The sequence below is a fragment of the Protopterus annectens genome, chromosome 2.part1 (assembly GCF_019279795.1).
Source record: "Protopterus annectens isolate FY-2018-M chromosome 2.part1, PAN1.0, whole genome shotgun sequence".
Taxonomy (NCBI): domain Eukaryota; kingdom Metazoa; phylum Chordata; order Ceratodontiformes; family Protopteridae; genus Protopterus; species Protopterus annectens.
In genome coordinates this window covers 1,115,795,802-1,115,817,547 of record NC_056729.1, presented here as the reverse complement: position 1 = coordinate 1,115,817,547, position 21,746 = coordinate 1,115,795,802, and the positions used below count along the sequence as shown (strand labels likewise).

Sequence of the window (21,746 nt, the reverse complement as noted above, 5' to 3'; positions counted from 1 at the left end):
AAGGGCATTACGCTCATGTTGATGTCATAACCATGCTGGTAAATTCTGTATATAAAGTGCCTAATAGTTTTACCGATGTAAAAACAAGTACAGTCTTGGCAGATTACAGCATATACCACCCCCTTGCTGTCACACTTGAACTTCCTCTTCAATTTAATACAACCATAACCATATATAAACATTTTTGTGCCTTCCAAAATCATTTTGCTTTGGCTACAATGGTCGCACTTACTCATTTTACCCAAGTTGGAAGTAAAAAAATTCCTGGTTGAACTACTTTGCAATATATTTCCCTATATCTTCAACTCCTCCCACAACCTTTTAACTCAATAGCACAAATCAATTACCCTCTCTACACCTGTGCTTTACCATGAATCTTTCATCACTTACTCTTCCTTCCCCATCCTCTACCTATTGCTCCTCCTTACACCTTCTTAACTTTCCTACAATATCTCCACAACTCCACTCTCCTCATATCAATATTACACCCGCATAATATAACAGCATGCTACTGCACTTCCTCCAACTTCCCCAGTTTTGTTCCTCCTCTCTAGGTTATCATCTTATCACTCTAACCTTCTATACCCTCCTGTATCACCCACTCTTACCCAAGTAACATCCTCCATCGTAAAAACCTGAACTTCCCTATTTCGCCCTCTCTCTACAATACCTCCTATATTCATTATCACAAACTAAAACATTTCAATCTGTCTCTCACTTCCTCTAGACATAAGTTTAAACTGACTACCTACTACTTCTTCTCTAAACCTAATTACTAGATGGGGACATCCACCCCAATCCTGGTCCATCCTCTTCCTCCAAACCTACCACCTCCACCTCAACTATTGGGCACCAACTCCCCAACTCTCCAACTAAACAACTATCCATCTACTCCATAAACCTACAAATTCCCCTAAACAAAATCACAGACTTACACACTTGGATAATCCACCACTCTCCCCACATCTTAACTCACTCACCTAGCTCAAACCTCATATCACAAGCTCTGAAATTCTACCCCCCCATTGTAATATATTCCAGCAAGACAGACTTTGCAAAAAAGGGGGAGATATTGCTATCATGTATTCAGATCAGCTTAACTTCTTCCCCTCTCCCTACCCCTCCTTGACTTCTCCACACTGAACTCATTTTTTCAACTGCCACCTTAACCCACACAATAAATTTGCAATATCATCTGTCTATATACATCCTGGTAATAATATTCAAATTCTTGAATCTATTTTATCTTGTATCTCCAAACATCTCTTATGAGACAATCTTACTAGGTGATGTCAATATTGATTGGAATAAATTCTCCCCCCACTCCCCTAGCCTTAGTATAAACTTTTTTTGGTTTCAGTCAACTTATTTCTACTCCCAACCGCATCAATAAAAGTCCAGCTCCATTCTTGATTGGATTTTAACTTCCAACCCTAATCAGTACTTTAATCCCACTACTTTACTAGACTCCTTAAGCAATCACCTCCCTACCTCAGTACTAAGAGTACCTTCTCATACCTTGCAAAACCAGCTCTATAGAGACTGACAAAACATGTCCAACTTCAACACAGAAACTTTCAACTGCCAACTCTCTTTTGTTAATTTGTCTCACCTGTTCACCCTTCCTCTAAATGATGCTGTTCTTGAGTTTAACAGTACTTTCCTAAACATAATAAACACCCTGGCACACATTAGGAAATTAGGATCAAATCTAATCTCGTACCCTGGATCTCCAAAGATATCCTTTCCACCATGATACTTAGAGACATTACCTGGAAGAAATGAACAAAGTCTAAATCTTCTTCTCTCCTCCTTAAATTCAAAGAACCAAGAAACCTTACCAAAAAAAAACTGTTATCTGAGACAAGAAAAACTTTTAGTTATGTACTTACCATAACTTTAGATGTTTGGGATCCATCTCGCCTACATTCTGTACTGATGGGCTCGGAGCCGATCCCTCGGCTCCGACTCGGCACGCTATGCTATAGAGCGAAGCCTCTTATTGGCTGAGCTATTTTCTATCCCAGGATGCACCACCACTAATCCCCCAGATCTTGTTTGTCCGCATTCATGCACACATACATCACCTATTTATATAACATTGTCAGATGTTTCAAGATGAAACAACAGAATTTGGACCTTCTGATGTCCTCTGATCTCCAAGGAAGGGGGAAGGAGCGTGGGTTATTGGGAATGTAGATGGATCCCAAACATCTAAAGTTATGGTAAGTACATAACTAAAAGATGTTATGTGATCCTATCTCGCCTACATTCTGTACTGATGGGACAGCGTCCCTAGCACCTAAATCCTGGGTGGATCACTGGAAAACACTCCTGAGCACTGTGGAACCAAATGAAGCTCGTTCCCTAGATGCCACATCCAATTTGTAGTGAGAAATGAAAGTGTGCGGGGAAGACCAGCACAAATGTCACTAATGGCAAGCTTAGAATTTAATGCTATTTAAGTAGCCATAGCTCTTGTAGAATGAGCTTTGACAGAGATCGTAAGCTCTTCATTAGAAGAGGAATAAGCTTGAGTAATACAGTCCCTGATCCATTTGGCAATAGTGACCTTTGTGACGGCTTTGCCCAATTTATTATCCGAAAAGGATACAAACAATTGATCTGATTTCCTTGTTTGTTTGGTCCTATCTAAATAAAAACGCAATTGCCTATGGACATCTAATGTGTGGAATATGTATTCCGCTTTGTTTGAGTACTTTGGAAAGAAGACTGGAAGTTCTAATGATTGTTGTAGACAAAAACTGGAACAAACCTTAGGGGCAAAGGATGGATTTGGCCTGAGAGATACTCTGTCTTTGTGAAAAACCAAGTACGGAGGTTTTACAGACAAAGCTTGAAGCTCTGAAACCCTTCTGGCAGAAGTAATCGCAACCAGAAAGGCAGTTTTCCACGATAGAAATTTTAAATCACATGTTGCTGCCGGTTCGAAGGGGGAGGAAGTTAAGGCACGTAACACCACATCAAGATCCCATGGAGGAGCAGGATGAGAAATTGGAGGTCGTAAAAGCACAGCACCTTTCAAGAAGGTCTTACACAATCTGTTGCTCATTAAAGGTGGGTTTATAGACTCGTGAAAATTGGAAATAGCTGCCAATTGAACCTTGATGGTAGAAACTGAAGAGCCTTGATTGAAAAGGGAAGTTAGAAATTTTAGGACTTCTGATACGGGAATAGTGATGGGATCCAGACCCCGGAGTTGAGCCCAAATAGCAAATCTCTTCCATTTGCTAGAATACAATTTCTTAGTGGCAGACTTGTGGGCCGAAGATAAGATGTGTACAACTTCCGGGTCTAAGGTATGATTCCTGACTATAGTTGGAAGAGGAGGAGCCAAGCTGTCAATTTCAAGGTGTGTAGGGACCGATGGAGTAGTCCCGACTGATGAACTAATAGGTCTGGGATCTGATCCAGGAACCATGGACCTTCCAGAGCATATTTCCGAAGATAGGGGAACCATACCTGACGAGGCCAGTAAGGAGCAACTAAGATCATTTTGCTCCCCAAGTGAGATGCCTTTTGGATTACTCTGGGAAGGAGGGGAACTGGGGGAAAAGCATATAGCAAGCCGGTGGGCCACGGATGGGCTAGTGCGTCCATAGGGCTCTCCCCCGGAGCCGGAGTGAGGGAGAAGAACTTTTTGCACTTCGCATTCAGCGGGGTTGCGAAGAGGTCGCAGCAAGGAATTCCCCATTTGCTGAAAATCTGATTTGCAACCGTAATGTTCAGAGACCACTCGTGCGGAGAGAGGATAGTTCTGCTCAATCTGTCGGCTATCAAATTGGACTTGCCGGGAATATGAGTCGCCACTAGAAATCGTTTGGTCGACACTGCCCATTCCCAAACTCTCATGGCCTCTCTGTAAAGGGGGTATGATCTGGTCCCTCCCTGCTTGTTCAGGTACCAGACTACTGACATGTTGTCGGAGTGGACGGCAATTACGCCCTGAGGGAGGTAATGGTGAAGGGCTTGTAGGGACAGAAACACCGCCCTCATTTCTAAGATGTTGATATGAAGCAGAGTCTCTTCCGAATGCCATTTGCCTTGGACTGACCTGCCCAGGGAATGCCCCCCCCACCCCATCTGGGAGGCGTCCGTAGTCAAAGTGGCCACAGGAGGAGGTGGAACAAAGGGTCGTCCCTGATCCAGATTGGAGGGCACCAGCCACCAGCGAAGGTCCCGTTTGCAGGTTTCCATGATCCATATGAGGTGACTGAGGGGGAGATCCTGAAAGGACCACTGTGTTGAAAGAAGCCACTGGAGAATTCTCATGGGCAACCTTGCTAGGGGAACTTGAAGAACCATGGTGGACATAGATCCCAATAGCTGCAGGACCATTCTGACTGGGGCCTTGGATCTGGGAAGTAAGGCTCGAACTTGAGCCTGTATGGTTTGTATCCTTTCTGTAGGTAGATAGACCCGCATTTGGTTTGAGTCTATCTCTGCTCCAATGAATCTTATGCGTTGAGATGGCAGCAACACAGACTTTGGCCAATTGAAGGTGATTCCAAGGGAAGTGCCCAGTGATATTGTGGCTTGTAGGCTCCGCAATAGTAGATGTTTGGAGGTGGCAGTCAGGAGCCAGTCGTCTAGATACAGAAACACCTGGAATCCTAGACTTCTCAGGTGAGCAGTCACGACCGCCAAACATTTGGTGAACACCCTGGGGGCTGTGGTGAGACCAAAGGGCAGCGCACAGAACTGAAAATGACTGTCTCCTAGGCAGAAGCGCAGATGTCTCCTGGATGCTTGATGTACCTTGATATGGTAATAAGCGTCCTTGAGATCTATGGAGCACATCCAAACACCTTTCTCCAGCAGTGGGAGAATGGATTGTAGGGTGACCATTCGGAACTTGGACTTTTTGACTGAACGATTTAGAATACCAAGATCCAAAATGGGCCTCAAGTCCCCGGTCTTTTTTGGCACCAAAAAGAATCTTGAGTAAGTCCCTAATCCGATCTGGTCTGCGGGGACCGGTTGGATGACTCCTTTTTGAAGCAGCTTTGAAACTTCTAAGGCTGCAATTTCCCATTGACTGGGTGGCAGGTCCGGGATTTTTTTGGACTGAGGTGGGGAGTGAGAAAAAGGGATGGCGTAACCTCCGGCGATAATTCAAAGCACCCATTGGTCCTGAGTGATACCCTCCCAGGCTTCTAGGTGCCTCGAAAAATGACCCCCGACTGGCTCCGGAGCTGCACAGTCGGGCAATCCCTCAGGGACTGTGAAAGGCTGAAGAGCCACGAAAGGACGGGTCTCCAGTGTTGGGCCTCTGCCGCCTCTGGGATTCCAGAAGAATTTCCTCCTCTGCCGCTAGAAGGGGGATCGTCCTGCTGCGAGGGATAAGACTTCTGAGATCTATGGAACCACATTTTCCCTCCTCTTTTAGCCTTGGGATAAGGCCGAAAGGGAGTGGAAAATCGTGCCCCTACGGCAGTCAAAGTCTTACCTTCTTGCTCGCAGTTGGTCAATGTGTCCTTTACCTTGGGTCCAAACAAAGAGGACCCCTCAAAGGGGGCGTCGGCAAAGGAAGACTTAAAGGCCTCCGCAAAATGACACAGGCAGAGCCAGGCTTGCCTCCGTAGAGCAATGCCTGTACTGCCGCTCTACGCCTTCGGCCGCATAAGAAATGAGCCTCATGGACGAGTTTGATATGGATGACAGCGTAGCCAGCTGAGAGCCAACCATCTGGGCCAGCTGCTCAGGCAGGTTACCCAAGAAGGTATCTGAAAGTTCCTTAATCAGATCCCTCTGAAATCTGGTTAGATAGTTCAGGGACCTTAAAGTAAAGGCCGCTGAACTTAGGGTGCGCCACTGCATCGATCCATGCTCCTAGACTCCTTATTAGGAGGATGGACGGACGTCAAAGCCTCTGCTACATCTTGCTGGGTAGCAGATGCCACCACCAAGGCATCTACAGCCACACCTTTCGTCAAAAACTCTTTTTCTGGGGGTGCTGACAGGAACTTATTAGGACGAGCAGGCACCAGTTCCACAGAGTCTGGGTGTTCCCACGCCCTTTGACAGATCAAATCTAGGAGCTCGTCGAAGGGCGGAGACACCCAGGAGGCGGAGGGCTGAGCCCCGAAGGCCTTAAGGAACACCAACTCGTCAGCAGAAGGGGGTATGGATTGCCAGCCACCTCGTTGTTTAAGGGCTTCCAGGATGTCTGCAAAGGAGACATCATCTGAGGACGACTTCGGGGACCCCTCTGCATCATCAAGATCAGTGTCTGACGTGAGAGACTCATTGGGGGAGTCAACGTGCTTCCTCTTGCACAATCTTTTCCTGGGGGGTTCCTCCGAAGAGGCTTCAGAGGGACCTCCAGGAGGGGGGGAACCCCCAGAGGGGCTGACCTCAGGCCCCGGGGCTCTGCTGTCTAAGGACAGGGGAACTGCCAAAGACCCAGTCTCCGTATGCAGGGAAGGTGCTGGAGAGAACATGGAGGTAGCCAAAGAAGATTTGGCTAACGCACTCCTCATGGCCCTGAAGGCGGGACCACCAGAATCCTGGGAAGGTCCCACCTCCGTGGCCACAACGGTAGACGGTACCCCCGCAGCCGACGCACCAAGAGGAAGGCTTGGGACCGAAAACATCAGTCCCGAAGCATCCCCCCCGGGGCCGACAGAGGAGGTCCGCGTAACGAACTCCGACTCGAGAGCCGGGGTTGGAGTAAGGGTCGGCCCCAACCCGAAAACCTCCATCGGCTCCACTAGCACCGGCTCCAACGGTGCCGGGGCTGTTGGAGGAGGAACCATAACAACAGGGTGGACCATCGGCTCCAAAGCCGAATGGGCTGGAGCCGAAACTAACTTTTGGAACACCGGAGACTGGAAGAGTCTTAGGAGCACCCTGTCGATGTCCAAATCAGACATCTTGGAGGATCTAGAAGACACCGATCGGGTCCAAACCGACTTCTCCATCGGCTCCATAGGACTAGGGGACCGGCTCCGAATGGACTCGACTACTATCGGTTCCGAGGGAGACCTCAAAACAATTTCCCTCGGTGCCGAGGAGGGTTCGGCGCCAAAGGGGAAGAGTCTGAGCCGGCAACCCTCATCGGCTCCAAAATCGGTGCCGATGAAGGTGACCCGCCTCTCAATGCCCCAGTCCTCGGCTCCGAAACCAGAGGAGTCGAGACTGGAGGCATCGAGGCAGACCATTCCGCCCTCAGCTCCGAAGTCCGTGGAGCCGATGGAGAAGCCTGCCTAGGTTTCTTGGCAGTCGGTTCCGACAGACTGGTCGGAGCCGACGCTTTTTTCTTCTTGGTAGGAGAGAAAGAGGAAGATAAGGCCTCCTCGAAGGAGGGTTTAATCAGCCCTTTTAATATTAATTTATTCTTCCTCTCTTGGAGGACTCTAGAAGAAAAGGCGTGACACACGCTACAGGACTCCTGTAGGTGCTTGGCGCCTAAACAATATACGCACGAGGAGTGGTCGTCAGTTATAGACATTTTGTAACCACACCTCGCGCACTTTTTAAACCCAGAGGGTCTATGTTCTTTAGACATACTGACTAACAGGCACTAAAAAAATTAAAGTAGCTGTTCAGTGATGAGATTTTACCACAACTAAAACTTTAAACCAACTTTGTTGTTTGTTTTTTTTTTTTTTTTAAACGAAACAATAGACAATATCAAGACAGAAATACTGAAAAGGAGGGTCAAGACCCTCTAACTTAAACAGGTACTTGACCTCCTGAAAAAAACAAAGACACTAGATAAAGAATAGGGGAAGGCCCCTCTAACTTAAACGGGAAACCTTTCCCTTAAACCAAAACACAATTTTTCTCAACAAAAGTTAGCAAAACACACTCGTACAACAACAATAGCTGTTAAAACAGCTTTTGGGGTAAGAATAGCAAAATTCCTGACAGGAAACTTAGAAGAAAACAGTACTTAGCTCAGCCAAGTTTGAGACCACGTCCTAGCTTATAAGCGGCAAACGAGATCTGGGGGATTAGTGGTGGTGCATCCTGGGATAGAAAATAGCTCAGCCAATAAGAGGCTTCGCTCTATAGCATAGCGTGCCGAGTCGGAGCCGAGGGATCGGCTCCGAGCCCATCAGTACAGAATGTAGGTGAGATAGGATCGCATAACATCTTCTATTAAGAAGCTCAAACTACCCACACTACAAACTCAAAAAAATGTTGGTACGCCATGAACAATATTTTCCATCCAAGGAAAACTTCTACCCCCAACCCCTTCCCCAATAAAACACCTCTTGAAACAGCCACCCTACTAAACAATAACTCCATAGACTCTATAAAACTAACCACTCCCAGCACTAACCAATCACAACACCCACCCTCTCCACAACCTGCCTCCACTCAGCCTTCTCCCTGAAACCTGTTTCCACTGCTTATATAAAATCCCATTTGCAGAAACTTAACCTTGTTCTCCTTCCTTCGACAACCTACCCCCCAAATTTCTTAAACTTACAGCCAATACATATCCTGTTTCAGTCCATATCAACTACCAATGAACCCTCAGTCCCAGAAATTTGGAAATCCTTTTATACAATTCCACGTCATAAAGTAGGTAACTCCATCGACCCTTCCACTTTCTGACCTGTAGCCATACTCTCCCCTCTCTTAAAAATTCTAGAAAAATGCATTTACAGGCAACTTCTTAAATATCTATGCTATGGAAATCTCCTCAAACCCTCTCAATACAGATTTAGGCACCACCTCAGCATATCCACAGCCCTTCTATACCAGACTATCGCAGATGCAAGACATAAAGATAAACTACTGTCATGCCTATCTCTTGACCTCTCTAAGGCATTTGACACTGTCTCCCACCCTAAGCTTTGTACAAAACTAACTGAACTCAATCTGTCTGCATCCACTGCTCTCTGCTTCTCTAGTTATCTTAATGACAGACAGCAATCTGTTAGATGGCAGACCTTCTGCTCACCTTTCTTACCTATCCAAACCAGTGTACCCCAAGGATCCATTCTAGGCCCCCTTCTTTTTAATATTTTTACTAACAATCTATGCTGCACCTAGAGCACCTCATCTCTGATCCACTATGCCAATGATTCTTCTCCAACAACCCCTCTGAACTTCACTCCCTCACACAGACTTCTTTTAACACCATTGAACACTGGTTAATCAATAACCAACTCGTCCTTATCCCAAAGAAAAGTAAATGTCTTCTTTTCCTTCCAAAATATATGTCCAACCTTAAAACTTCCTTTAGTCTCTCTTCCCTAGACAACACCATCATTCATGTTAACTCTCATACCAAACTTCTAGGAATTACAATTGAGGATCAACTGAAATTTGACCGTCATATCCAACAATCCATCAAAAAGACTAATAAAAAACTTGGTCTTTTATATAGAAACAAAAAATACTTATTCATCACCTCAAGGACTTCTCTGGCTCAAGCCTACCTCCTCCCTGCCTACTTTACACTTACCATATATTTACCCACCTCCAAGCAAATCTTTTAATGAAACTTGAACAAACATATAACCAGATTTGCCTGTAAATTCCCTTACAAATCCCATCGCTGCCTTGCCCTTAAACAACTACAGTGGCTTGAATTTCCTCAACTACTCCAACTTTCTCAGCTACAGATGACATATTGCTAATTGCTAATATGTTAACCACCCAGAGCATTTCAAATGGTGCAAGGCAGTAAGATTAGATAAACATTTCAGGGAGGGAAGAGTCATATGTATCAAAATATGTCCCCACTCCATAAGTCCTTTATTAACCCACATATTGCAGTACAAATTTCAGTACAAAAAACAAAAACAAACACAAAAATGATACTGCAGGGTTTATCCTCTTTAACTGCTCAGCAGTCTACTTCTTTTTGTAAATGTATACTATTTTTATATGCATTCTTAAGTCTAATTAATGTATGATGTCTCATCACCATGTACTATATTTCTGATATGTCTAGAATGTATGTGTGTCTATTTAAATGTATGGCAATATAAAACCTCCATAAATGTCTAGCATATATGTACTGCAAATATAAAACTCTGTAAGTTGTTCTTTATGTGGAGCTTTTCTCCTAGGGTCTCCACCGAAAATGGGCCCTCAGCCCAGTGGACTAACCCGTTTAACAAAAAACAAATAAAATAAATAAAATAAAATTTCTGATTCCACTGTGAAGCAAAATGACTACCTCTGGGTGATGCCATACAGAATTTGCATCTGCTCTGACTCCACCCAAAATTAGAAATACACTCCTCGTATAAAGTAGTAAGCCTTTCTTGTGGGAGACCTAAGAAACAATCCATATCATAATACTCACTGACAGACAGTTTTGTTAACCTTCTCTTGAATATATGCAATAATAGACTCAACTTAGCTGCAAGAGAATACTTTTGCTATATGCAGTAGCCGTATGCCCCCATAGAGCCTGAATTAATAAGCAATATTGCTCAAGATCCTATGCCACTGTTCACCCAAAACTGCTATGTCTAAACAGTTCTGCAATTCCACTAAAAGAGGATGAGGCAGAGGGAACATTATGATCCTAATCATAGTCACCAAAGCCGTAGACAAGTGTAAGGTGGTTCACACAGCCTATCTAGATCTTGCCAAGGCTTTTGACACCATCCCCCACTCTGGAATTATAGATAAACTCGCTAAACTAGGTATAAATCCCTATGTCACAAGATGGGTTGCCAACTGTCTCACTGACAGAACCCACACTGTGAAAGTAACAGACTCCAAATCCGACTTCAGACCAGTGACAAGTGGAGTACCACAGGGTTCAGTCCTGGGTCCTCTCCTGTTTGGTATCTACTTCTCTGAAGTACAGGCTAACACATAAGGTCTTTGGCTACTGAAGTTCGCAGATGACTGCAAACTAGGAGCCATAATCGAAACTCCTAACGACATCCTACAAAAGGGCCTCACTGAGACAGATGCCTGGTGTCAAAGCCATGACCTCAAGCTCAATGCCAAAAAGTGCATTGTCATCCCCTTTGGTAAAGACTCTGTACCCATGAAGTACAACATAGGTGGTAGTATACTTATCACCAAAAGTGTGATAAGAGACCTTGGGACACAGGTGGACAGTAGTCTCTCCTTTGATAATCACAGTGCCACAGTAGTCAGAAAATCCTTCTACGTGGCACACCTCATCACAAAAGGTTTCTCATCCAAAAAAAAAAGAGGTCATTGTTCCCCTCGACTCATCACTCATTAGACCCATTATAGAGTACAATGTCCCTTTTGGTATGTACCTCACAAGACATCTACAACAACTGGAAAGGCCGCAGAAATACCTCACAAAGAGGATTACCAGCCTCAAACAGATGCCCTCATGAACCGTCTCAAAAAACTCCAGCTTTACTCCATCGCATATCACCTACTCAGAGGTAATCTCTGCCTAACATACAAAGCTATGTCAAACCCAGAGCTGTTGGACATGCTCCACTTAAAGAAATCCCAATCCCTCCAAGCTACATGCTCTAGGGACGTAAACCTTGTCACCACAATAAACAGAGGTTATAACAGGTTGGGAGGGTGGCCTAATGGTTAAGGTGTTTGCCTTACAAATGCAAAGTGCAGGGTTTGAGTCTCACAACAGATAATTGGCTAGGCTTAAAATGGCTTGCAAGAGCAGTTAGCTTAGTAATAATTTATGAATCTATGAACCTATGAAGAACATGCCAGAGGGATAGATTCCTGTCCCAGAGACTTCCCATACTCTGGAATAAACTACCTATCTATATCAAACAAAGCTCCTCATTAGCACTCTTCAAGAAAAATCTTGATGATTGGATGGGAAATAGCAAATTCACCCCGGGGATTACCTCTGTGACTCTGCTCGACAGTGGCACAGGAAAACCTTTTTGGCTGGGCTTGTATAGGCCCCAGGGCGGATAGCCTAGTACCTACCTATGAACCTATGAACCTTTGAACCTATTCAAATATAAAACCTGAGGTATAATCATTATTTGAACTGCTCTTGCTTTTCCTAATAAGGAATGAAAAGTGTCAGTCTTTGGCAATGTATGCAAAACTCTAGGCTTCAAATCTAGGAATTACATTATATTGTGCCTGTCAGAGACGGCAACACTGTTATCCCTAAATATTTTGTATTCTTCCTGCATAGTGAGGCCAATCTACCATCTAGCAAATTACCATCTCCACACAAGACTATAACTGTCTTATCGAGATTACAACAAAGCCCCAATACAATGTCAAAGGAGACAAATACTCCTAACACTTTATCCAAAACTGACAGAAGAACAGAACTTAAAGGAGCACAGTCATCTGAAAACATAATGGACAATTCATAAGACACATTGAACTCAGACTGGGATTTAAGAATTAACCTCACTTTATACAGAAGTTCTTCCATAACTAATAAAAACAGACTCAGTGAAAGTAGGAAACCCTGTCTTGTGTCCTTACCAATAAAGACATTTTTCTGAAAGTCCACCATTGAGAAACCCTCAAAATGATGGATTTTGATATAGCCAACGTATCCAGGTTACAACTTTGGGCCCATATTCCTCATATGCAATACCTTAAATAATGCTTTCCTAATATCAAAGAAAACTACCCCTGCTGTACTTTGTGCCCCCATAGTCTCACAAAAAGGTAGTTAGTTAGTGATAGCCAGTTTTCTACACATTTTTCCCCTAACAAAATCTGACTGTCCTTATGTTATTACATCTGGCAATAATGGATCCACTCTTCTATCTAAAACTTTAGATTAAATTTTAAGATATACATTTTTAAGTGATATAGGGTAGAAATCTCCCAATGGAGGATTAGCTTTACTACTTTAGGGGAGAAGTCTTAGTATTGTTGATTAGGCTGATAATACAAAGATGTCAATAACTCCTAATTATTAAACATTTCTCCCATGATGACTATTATGACCTCTCCCACCCACTTATAAAACACAATAGAAAACCCAACCAGACCTGTGGCTTTATTATTTTTCATATGGGTAATTACATCCTCTTTCAGGAAGAAATAGGTCTGTCCAAAGTTTTGGAATATGCAGTAGATAGTGTATGTCTGCACTGCCAAAGCACCAAGTTACCAACATTTGTCTTCTGCATGGAGCTATACAGACAGCAATAAAGATCCGTAAAAGCTAGTCTATGTTATTTACCTGAACAGGCCAGTTCTCCAGATTCAATGTAGACTGAAGGAAGTACAGTGTGAGATGTGGCTTTCTTAAAAAAAAAAAACACACGATGCATCTTGAGTCACCTTCTCACTTAAACCACCAAAACTGCCCTCTCTTTAAAATTTCTCACACTGTTTTGGATAACACTATCAAATCCATCTGTGCATGTAAGACTCTTCCTTATCACTAAGGAGACAGTTTGCCACATTCAAAATTATCTGCTATTGAATTTCATTTAACTCCTGGTAACCATCTACTATCCTGTTTCCTTTTGTAACCTTCCATTTCCATGATATCACCTCTAATTGCCTTACAGCCCTCCCACCAGAGAAAAGTACATCATGTATCAGCTGCAGGACATCTGAAACTATTTTCTTAAGTTCAGATTCACTTTAAATATCCACCAGCCTTTTTTACTCATCCACCACTTTAGAAAAGTTTGAGACTGCTTATGATATTCTTGTCTACCATATAACCTATCAACTTGGTCATCGAGAACCAAGATCAAGAACAGAGTTAAAACCACCCAAAAGAATGATGAAGGAGGCTGTAGTTAAACCCTCACCTCATTTCTGCAGAACCTCTTCAAAAACTTTTTTATCATCTTAGGGGAATAAAGATTACCAGTCGCCCAAGCTTCATCACTGATTGTGCATAATCATATCAACTATCTACATTTCCCACTTTTCCAAACCTTACGTCACCACTTGCAAAGATTTATTAAGCATTATTACAACCCCATGCTTTCCTTTTTCTGGTTTATGATTTGCAACTGCTTCAGCAAACATCCTAGAACTCAGTTTATTAACTTTCCTTACCTTTAATTTTACTTTTACAAGCACACAATTTGTGCCTTAGTTGTTCTCAGTCTTTGTAAATTCCTGGCTCACCTAATAGGGTAAGGACATACCCCTATATTCCATAAAAGCGCCTTTATGTCTTCTGCTGAACTTTTAACTACCAGCTTAGATGCAGTTTCTCAATTTAGATTATCATACTGTTGTTGGTCTCCCTCCCCATAATCTCATCATGTAAGCTCAGGAGCATCCACTGAGCTAGAGTCCCAAGGATCCCTTGGATACACCAATACACCTACACCTGGAATAGGGACTCCCTGTGCCTATTTCAGACAGAGAAAGACCTTGAGTAGTAAACTGCACAGCCTTCAACCCACCTCAAGCATCCATTAAAAAAGGCAAAACTCAGCATGCCCTTCCCAAAAGATAACGTATTTTACATCATAAATCAGGATCTCTCTTTGGTGGAAAAAAAAAACAACAAATTGACATCAACTACAACAGCTCTGGTTCTGTATATGCATTTCAATCCAAACGTCTTCGCTGTATACAGAAGATGTATATAGCAGTGCATCCAATAATAAGAACACAGAAGATGTATATAGCAGTGCATCCAATAATAAGAACACTGTTAATTAAAAGGGTCTACATGAGAACATCGAAGTTTTAAAACTTTGAATGTTCTAATATCAACCCGTTTTGAGCGAATGCTAAAAATAGCAAAGCTGCAGAACACCAAATTCTTTCCTAGGGAAAGAATTCGGTTGGCCGACTCTGTGGCTTCATTATTTTCAGCGCTGTGTTGGAAATTTATGGGTTGGGTTCAGGTAAGTGTGCAATTGTGTGGTCGTTACGATTAGGGTGCGGGTTAGGTGAGTTAGGGTTAGGGCACAGGTTAGGTGAATTAGGGTTAAGGGCAGGTTAAGTGAGTTAGAGTTAGGGTGCGGGTTAGGTGAGTGTGCGATAGTGACGGACCTTAGGGTTAGGGTTTGGATTAAGGTAAGTGGCTATATAGTAGTGTATGTACAGTTTAGTGTAGGGTTAGTTGTAGGATTATAAGTGTATGTGTGTGGATTGATGTTGTTTAGGTGTGCTTGTGTTGTGTGTATGTGTTTCGGAATAGCAAATTTTTTCCCCAAGGAAAAAATTTGCTGTTCTGAATGTTCGATATTATGTGGTTTAGATATTTTAGGTTCGATGAAATAGCATTCTCTATTTTCATCTTTCGATGGCGTGATAAAAACGCAATTAAAACTCAATAGAATATTAGAAATATTAAATAACATCGCAAGATCAAATACAGAATTAAACAAAACATAAACAATTCTGACATGTTTTTCCACCAAGCCCACCCTACTACAGTCCATAAAAGAAATCAGTGCTGAAAAAAGTCCCAGATCAACCTTTGTCTGTATTTTTATCCAGTATTTGTAAAGACTGAGCTGTCCAGCACTGCTGATTTGCAGAATGAGATGAACCAGAAAAAAATCTCTGACCACGTCTTACTATGGGAAGGACTAGACTATTCCACTGTATGTTCAAAATGCAGTGATTTATGTGAGTTCCTTGGACCCTTCCTAGCCCAGATCTGATACTTCCCCCTACTGCTTCTTATTAGAATTACAATGACTAGAGCTAAATTCATATTTAACAGAACTAGAGCTAAAAACTGCAGACTCGTTGATGATCGGGGCATACACCGTTGGGAAACAGCGAATCAGAATGCTCCTTCACAACTTTAATGAGGCTCTTAAGTTGTTTAGCTTTATTAAATGAGAGGATTTAGCTGTTGAAAAAGGACATTGCCTCTTCTCTCTAACACCCACTTCATCTCTTTGTCTGTCCAACATTCATAATCTTCCTCTTCCTCTTAATCTGCATGGTTAGGTTGACTTCACACCCCAGTTATGAACTCTTCTTCTTCACGACACATTCTCCAAAACATTTTAGGTCCCCCCTTCTCAGCCACTATTAGGACAGGAAACCATAATGAACCTTATATCCCAACTCCACCATTTTTTTTTCAGTGGCACCACTGATTAACACAGTTGAAATAATTTCTGTAAGAAGTTAGCTAGAAAATACAGTGTGTGTGTGTATATATATATATATATATATATATATATATATATATATATATATATATATATATACATACATACACCAATGCACCCCATTATTCCTTCTACTAAACTGCATCAGCCAATCTTAAGCTCTTCCAGAAAGCATTGCCGATAATTCCTGTCTGCCCGATGATTGAGACTTGACTGGAGAAGCAACTCTTTATATTGATTTGACATCTCAGTTTAAATAATCAGGAGAATACAAAATCTTTTCAAGCAATTGCTGAAATAAAGACTTAAGGTCTCAATCCACTATATGTGGCAGCACCCCATACTACGAATGCTTACTCACCTTGATCTTTTCTCCAAATCATCAATTTTATTGATCAGAAAGTCCAAGTCTTCTTGCATTTTGTTATGAGTAGCAATGTCCCCCATTGCTATTCCCTCTTGTAGGGCCTTCACATCCACTTTCAGAGATGCCATTTTGGATTGCAATTCTGCCAAGCAGGCTGTCTGCTTAACTAACACAGAGTCCAGTTCCGAAGCCTGCAGTGTCAGCAATTTGAACAAAATGAGGATGTTGTCATCAGCAGAAGCATTTTTAAAGGGAGTGACCAGATCCTCAGATTCCTGCACTCCAGTGACTCAAAGGGCAAGATACTACAAAAGCATCTGAGTTGGAGCCTGAGGTAATCAGGGGACAAAACATCAAGCAGCAATCTCCATATGGACAGACGGTCCTTCCGCAAAATGGGCTTAGATTAAATAATAACATGTGTAGTAGCAGTAGAAATAGTGCTTTTTGGGAAACAAAAGATAGTCAGGGACCTGGGTACAGGAGTACACAGTTCCCTCTTCTTTAATTATCACTTAACAACTGTAGCCAGGAAATCCTTCATTTAGCACACCTACTACCAAAATATTTTGTCCGGATCTGAAGAGGTTATTTTTCTCCTTTTATTTAGCACTGATCAGACTCAGTAAAGAGTACAATGCCCCGTCAACAAACTCAGAGTCACAGAGGTTCTTAACAAAAAAAAAAAAAAATCTCTGGTTTTAAGAACCTTAGTTGCAAGGAAAGACTTTAAGTCATGACCTTTACTCTGAGTCTTGTAGACCCTTGAGGAAGGACCTGTGCCTTGCTCACCATCCATTACAAATCTGATGGTCCTTGACTTTATACATATCAATAAATTAAACAGCTCAGCTAATTCTAGAACCATAGATCTAAACTTCATCAGCAGATAAACAGTACATGATGGATATATGTATATATATATATATATATATATATATATATAGAGAGAGAGAGAGAGAGAGAGAGAGATTCATCACCTAGCATATCCCCCCTTATCTGGAATAAACTTCCTATGTACGGTGAACAATGTGATATAATATCTTCCTTCAGACTAAACCTAGATGACTACATGGGGGTTCTCATGCTTACAACATGACTAATTGGCTCATCCCTCCTTGAGAAATAAGTAAAGGTCTGAGTGTGGGTACTGACTAGGCATGCACGTTCCTTGGACTGCATGCCCTTGAAACTCCTATGAAACCTATGAACCATATGAATTAACCTTTAAAGGTAGGTGAAATACAGTGAAGTGGTCTGTATAATATAGCAGGCATTTCTAACTAGAAACTTGGTAAACACATCATATTTTCATTTATTTTATTTTATTTTATTTATTATATGTTTTGCTTGTTCCAATAATGATAATGGCAACAGTCAAGCGACCACTCACCAGACACAAATCATGAACCATAAAATCCTTTAATCCATAAAAATGCTTTTGCAGATGCTTCCTCAGACCAAACAGTACACAAACATTTTAAAACTCTTAACTAGAAGTCAACAGCCAATCAAGGTGCAACAAGCTTCTTAAAGAAGAAGTAATACGAATCACTAGTCATTGGCATTCAAAAAGTCATAAAATTAGCAAATGCACATCTAAACATCAATTAAATTAAGTACCCATTCAAGCATAGTGACTTCTCATAATTAAAATATGCAATCATAATAAAATATAATAAAATTATCAATTGTCAATATTAAACTACAATACAAATGTAATTACACTCTAGACCCTATCATATATATAATATAGTAATGTACAATGTTTAGACAGCGCACTATGGTGAGATTATTCTAATACTATATACATGCTCTCTAATCCTCTCTTTCAGAGCCCTGTCTGTCTTTCCTATGTAAAATGATCGACAGATGTTGCAGACGGCGAGGTATACCACATGTTGTGTAACACAACTGGCATGGACAGGGAACTTAAACACATGACCCATATCAGTGTATATAAATACCCAGAACTATCCAAGAATGTACAATAGTTACAGCACCCACATGGTTGTGTGCCTGACTCTATCGGAGGTTCTCCTCCATCTCTATTCTTCGGTTAACATAGTAACCTCTGCAAGTTACACTTGTTCTTAAAACTAAATTGAGATTCTGCTCCCACAATCTCTTTTACCAATGAATCAGCTGTTAATACCCTCTAGTTCTTCTTAATAATATTCATATTTAACATCACTATCATTCGTATAACACAAAGGTATCTTTACCTCCCTAAACACTGTTCTACTGGCAAAATCTCCACTTGCTGAAAAGTATGGTCTCAGTCTATTCTGTCTAAGATGATCGGCTGCATAAAATTCATCATCTATCTCATGGTGACTATATCCCCTATCAATGAACTTATTCCTGAGACCTGACAATTCCATATCAAATCCTTCTTGAGTAGCATTAAGCCTGGAAGCTCTCATGCCTTGTCCTCTATTGACATTTTAAAAACACATACTGGGGGTGCATACTCCTTCTATGCAGCAAGGTGTTCCTATAACAACTTTTTTCTATATACCCCAGTGTTAATCATGCCATTATCCAATCTCTGCATATACACATCCAAGTACTCAGTTCTCTGAGCTTGTCATAGTAAACCTTAAATATTCTGTCATACCATTCAATTGTTCAACAAATGTTACTAGCTCTTCTAGGCTACTTGTCCAAAGTAGAAAGAGAACGTCTACAAACTGATGATAGAATGGAACAGATCTTTTATAAATTTCCATATGAAATAATACCTCCTCTTCCCATAGAATAAGTTCATTGATAGTGGATATAGTCACCATGAGATAGATGATGGATTTTATGCCCTTGATCATCTTCTTATATAGAATAGAGCGAGACCTTACTTTTCAGCAAGTGGAGATTTTGCCAGTAGAACACACACACACACACACACACACACACACACACACACACACACACACACACACATATATATATATATATATATATATATATATACATATATATATATATATATATATATATATATATATGTAATTATGTATGTATTTAATCTCAGTGTTTCTAGAGTATAATCAAGCAATCCACTTATGATGTACTGGCAAGGTAAAAAGAAAGGATGAAATATGCATGTCTATAACTAATGAGGTTTGTCTATACAGACCTGAGTATACCCATAAAGATGTAAAAAAGTAAAAAGCCATCAGGATTCACAAATCATTTTGCTATAACACTGTTTGCCCGTAAGGGGTCATTTGAATGTATCTCATGAGCCTCCACTACAAATGGTTTAAGCTATTACACTTTCCAGAATGGCTTGTCTGTCTGATTTGTTTTTACCCTTTGGTTTGGTTATATGCACACACACACACACACACACACACACACACACACACACACACACACACACACACACACACACACACACACACACACACACACACACACACACACACACACACACACACACACACACACACACTAGGACACAGATATATATATATATATATATATATATATATATATATATATATATATATATATATATATATGTATGGTTTATTATCAAACTGTGAAATGGCACTTATGCAAAATCAAAATAAGCAAATATGTCTTTTCCAGTTTCTGTAATGTCGTTCTGAAAATGTTCGGATGCACATTACTGAATGGTAGTGTACAGTCAGTAATGTGCATTCGACATTCTAATGACAAATCACATTACAGTGAGGACTGGGAAATTTACCCTTTTCCTCACTGTAGTGCAATCTCGGAGATGGAATATATAATTTGCAGGGGGTGTTGACCCCCACATGGATGGTGCAGGAGGGCTTGACCCCCTGCAAAACTGTATACATACAATTCATACGGCAGCTTCAGCACAACTTCCTGAGGGTCTGACGTCACCTCCTGACATTCTAAATTTGGTTGAATGCGGAAGTCATAGTGATGATTTTTGACATTCCATTAAAGTGACATTGCCAAATTTGGAACATCAGTTCAATCAAGTAAGTAGATTTTTTTTTTTGATTTTCAATTTTTTTATATTAAACCTATATATATATATATATATATATATATATATATATATATATATATATATATATATATATATATATACACATATACATATATACATATATATTATAAGTGTGTTGTCTATATGATAGTTACAAGGGGAGTCATGCTTGCCAAAGGATCTGTTTGTACATTTCTTGGCATTTAGTTTTAGTCCATGGTTTTGACACCAGCTATTTATTTGGGAGAAGTCATCTTGGAGGATCTTGGTGTTCTCTGAAGAGTGTATGATAGCACCAAGTTCATTTGCCACAAACTCCATAATAAGCTTTTACTTCTGAGAATTAAATGTCAGAGAGGAGTGGCCCATGGACTGAACTCTACGTTACACCACTAGTGACTAGACATTTTGAGGTGGTAGAGCCTCCTACCTTAAAGTATTTGGTTCTACTCATGAGCCAATTTGCTATCCAACGAATTACACTGAGATGGAAATTTTGCTGGGAGAGTTTATCCATGATACCTGAGTGTGGGATGGTGTCAAATGCCTTTGTATGGTCTAGTTATGTGATGTGCACTGTTTTTCTCTCATCAGTTGCTTCAGTACCTTTTTGAAAAAGTGAGCTTGTTTAAGTAGGCAGGATGTGCCCTTGACAAATCTGAACTGTGTCAAGTCAAGAGTCTGTAAGTTACCTATATCCTTACTTATTAATTCCATAATGATCCTTTCCATAGCCTTAGAGATGCGATTGGTCATACCTGTGGTCCTATAGTTACACAGGTCTTTCGAAGTCTCACATTTGTGCAAGGGAATGACTGCTGCTGTAGACTAGACATCATGGGTCATGTGTACTCATCTCAACACTCAAAGTCCAGACCTCCCAGGCCCCTTGCCTCTAACCAGCTGAAGATGCTTACCAAATTCCTAGAACTCCTACGTTTCCTTCAATATTCTGACCCTTCTGCCCAAACACACTTCTCAACTATCCAGATTTTCACAGAATGTTCAGATTTTTCACATATTTTTGGTCTGTTCCTCATAAAATGTGCAGTTTGCTGCCAAATCACTGAGGTCTGAAGTCACTAAATAATAACATACAATTGAGATCCAGACTTTATATTGTTCAGCAAATGTATATAAACTAAAATCATGTTATTTTATCAACTTCTAAATTTATAATAATAATTAAAATTTGGCCCTATTTTGCCCCCATATTATTTTAGGCTGTGTCCAGATTCATTGTGCTAAAAGGTTGAGAAGCATGTGCCTAAGTCTTCCATTTCTTGCATCAGCCTATCCATTTTCTAATCCTTCCCAAATAATGTTCTCAGCTAACCTATACCTTTCATTCTCTATGGGATCTTTTTCAATATTCTGCAACACCCCCATTAATCACCAT

General features: G+C 41.2%; 1 protein-coding gene across 1 annotated transcript in view; it reads right to left on the bottom strand.

The window, feature by feature from the left end:
* Window positions 1-21,746, bottom strand: part of LOC122794952 (opsin-5-like) — a 257,286-nt gene that overhangs the window by 191,558 nt on the left and 43,982 nt on the right. Inside the window, exons 2-3 of the mRNA XM_044063546.1 lie at window positions 16,354-16,550; window positions 1,724-1,812 (exon numbers count right to left, since the gene is read on the bottom strand). Of these exons, the coding sequence (XP_043919481.1) occupies window positions 1,724-1,812; window positions 16,354-16,550 (286 nt within the window). The remainder of the gene's footprint in view (window positions 1-1,723; window positions 1,813-16,353; window positions 16,551-21,746) is intronic.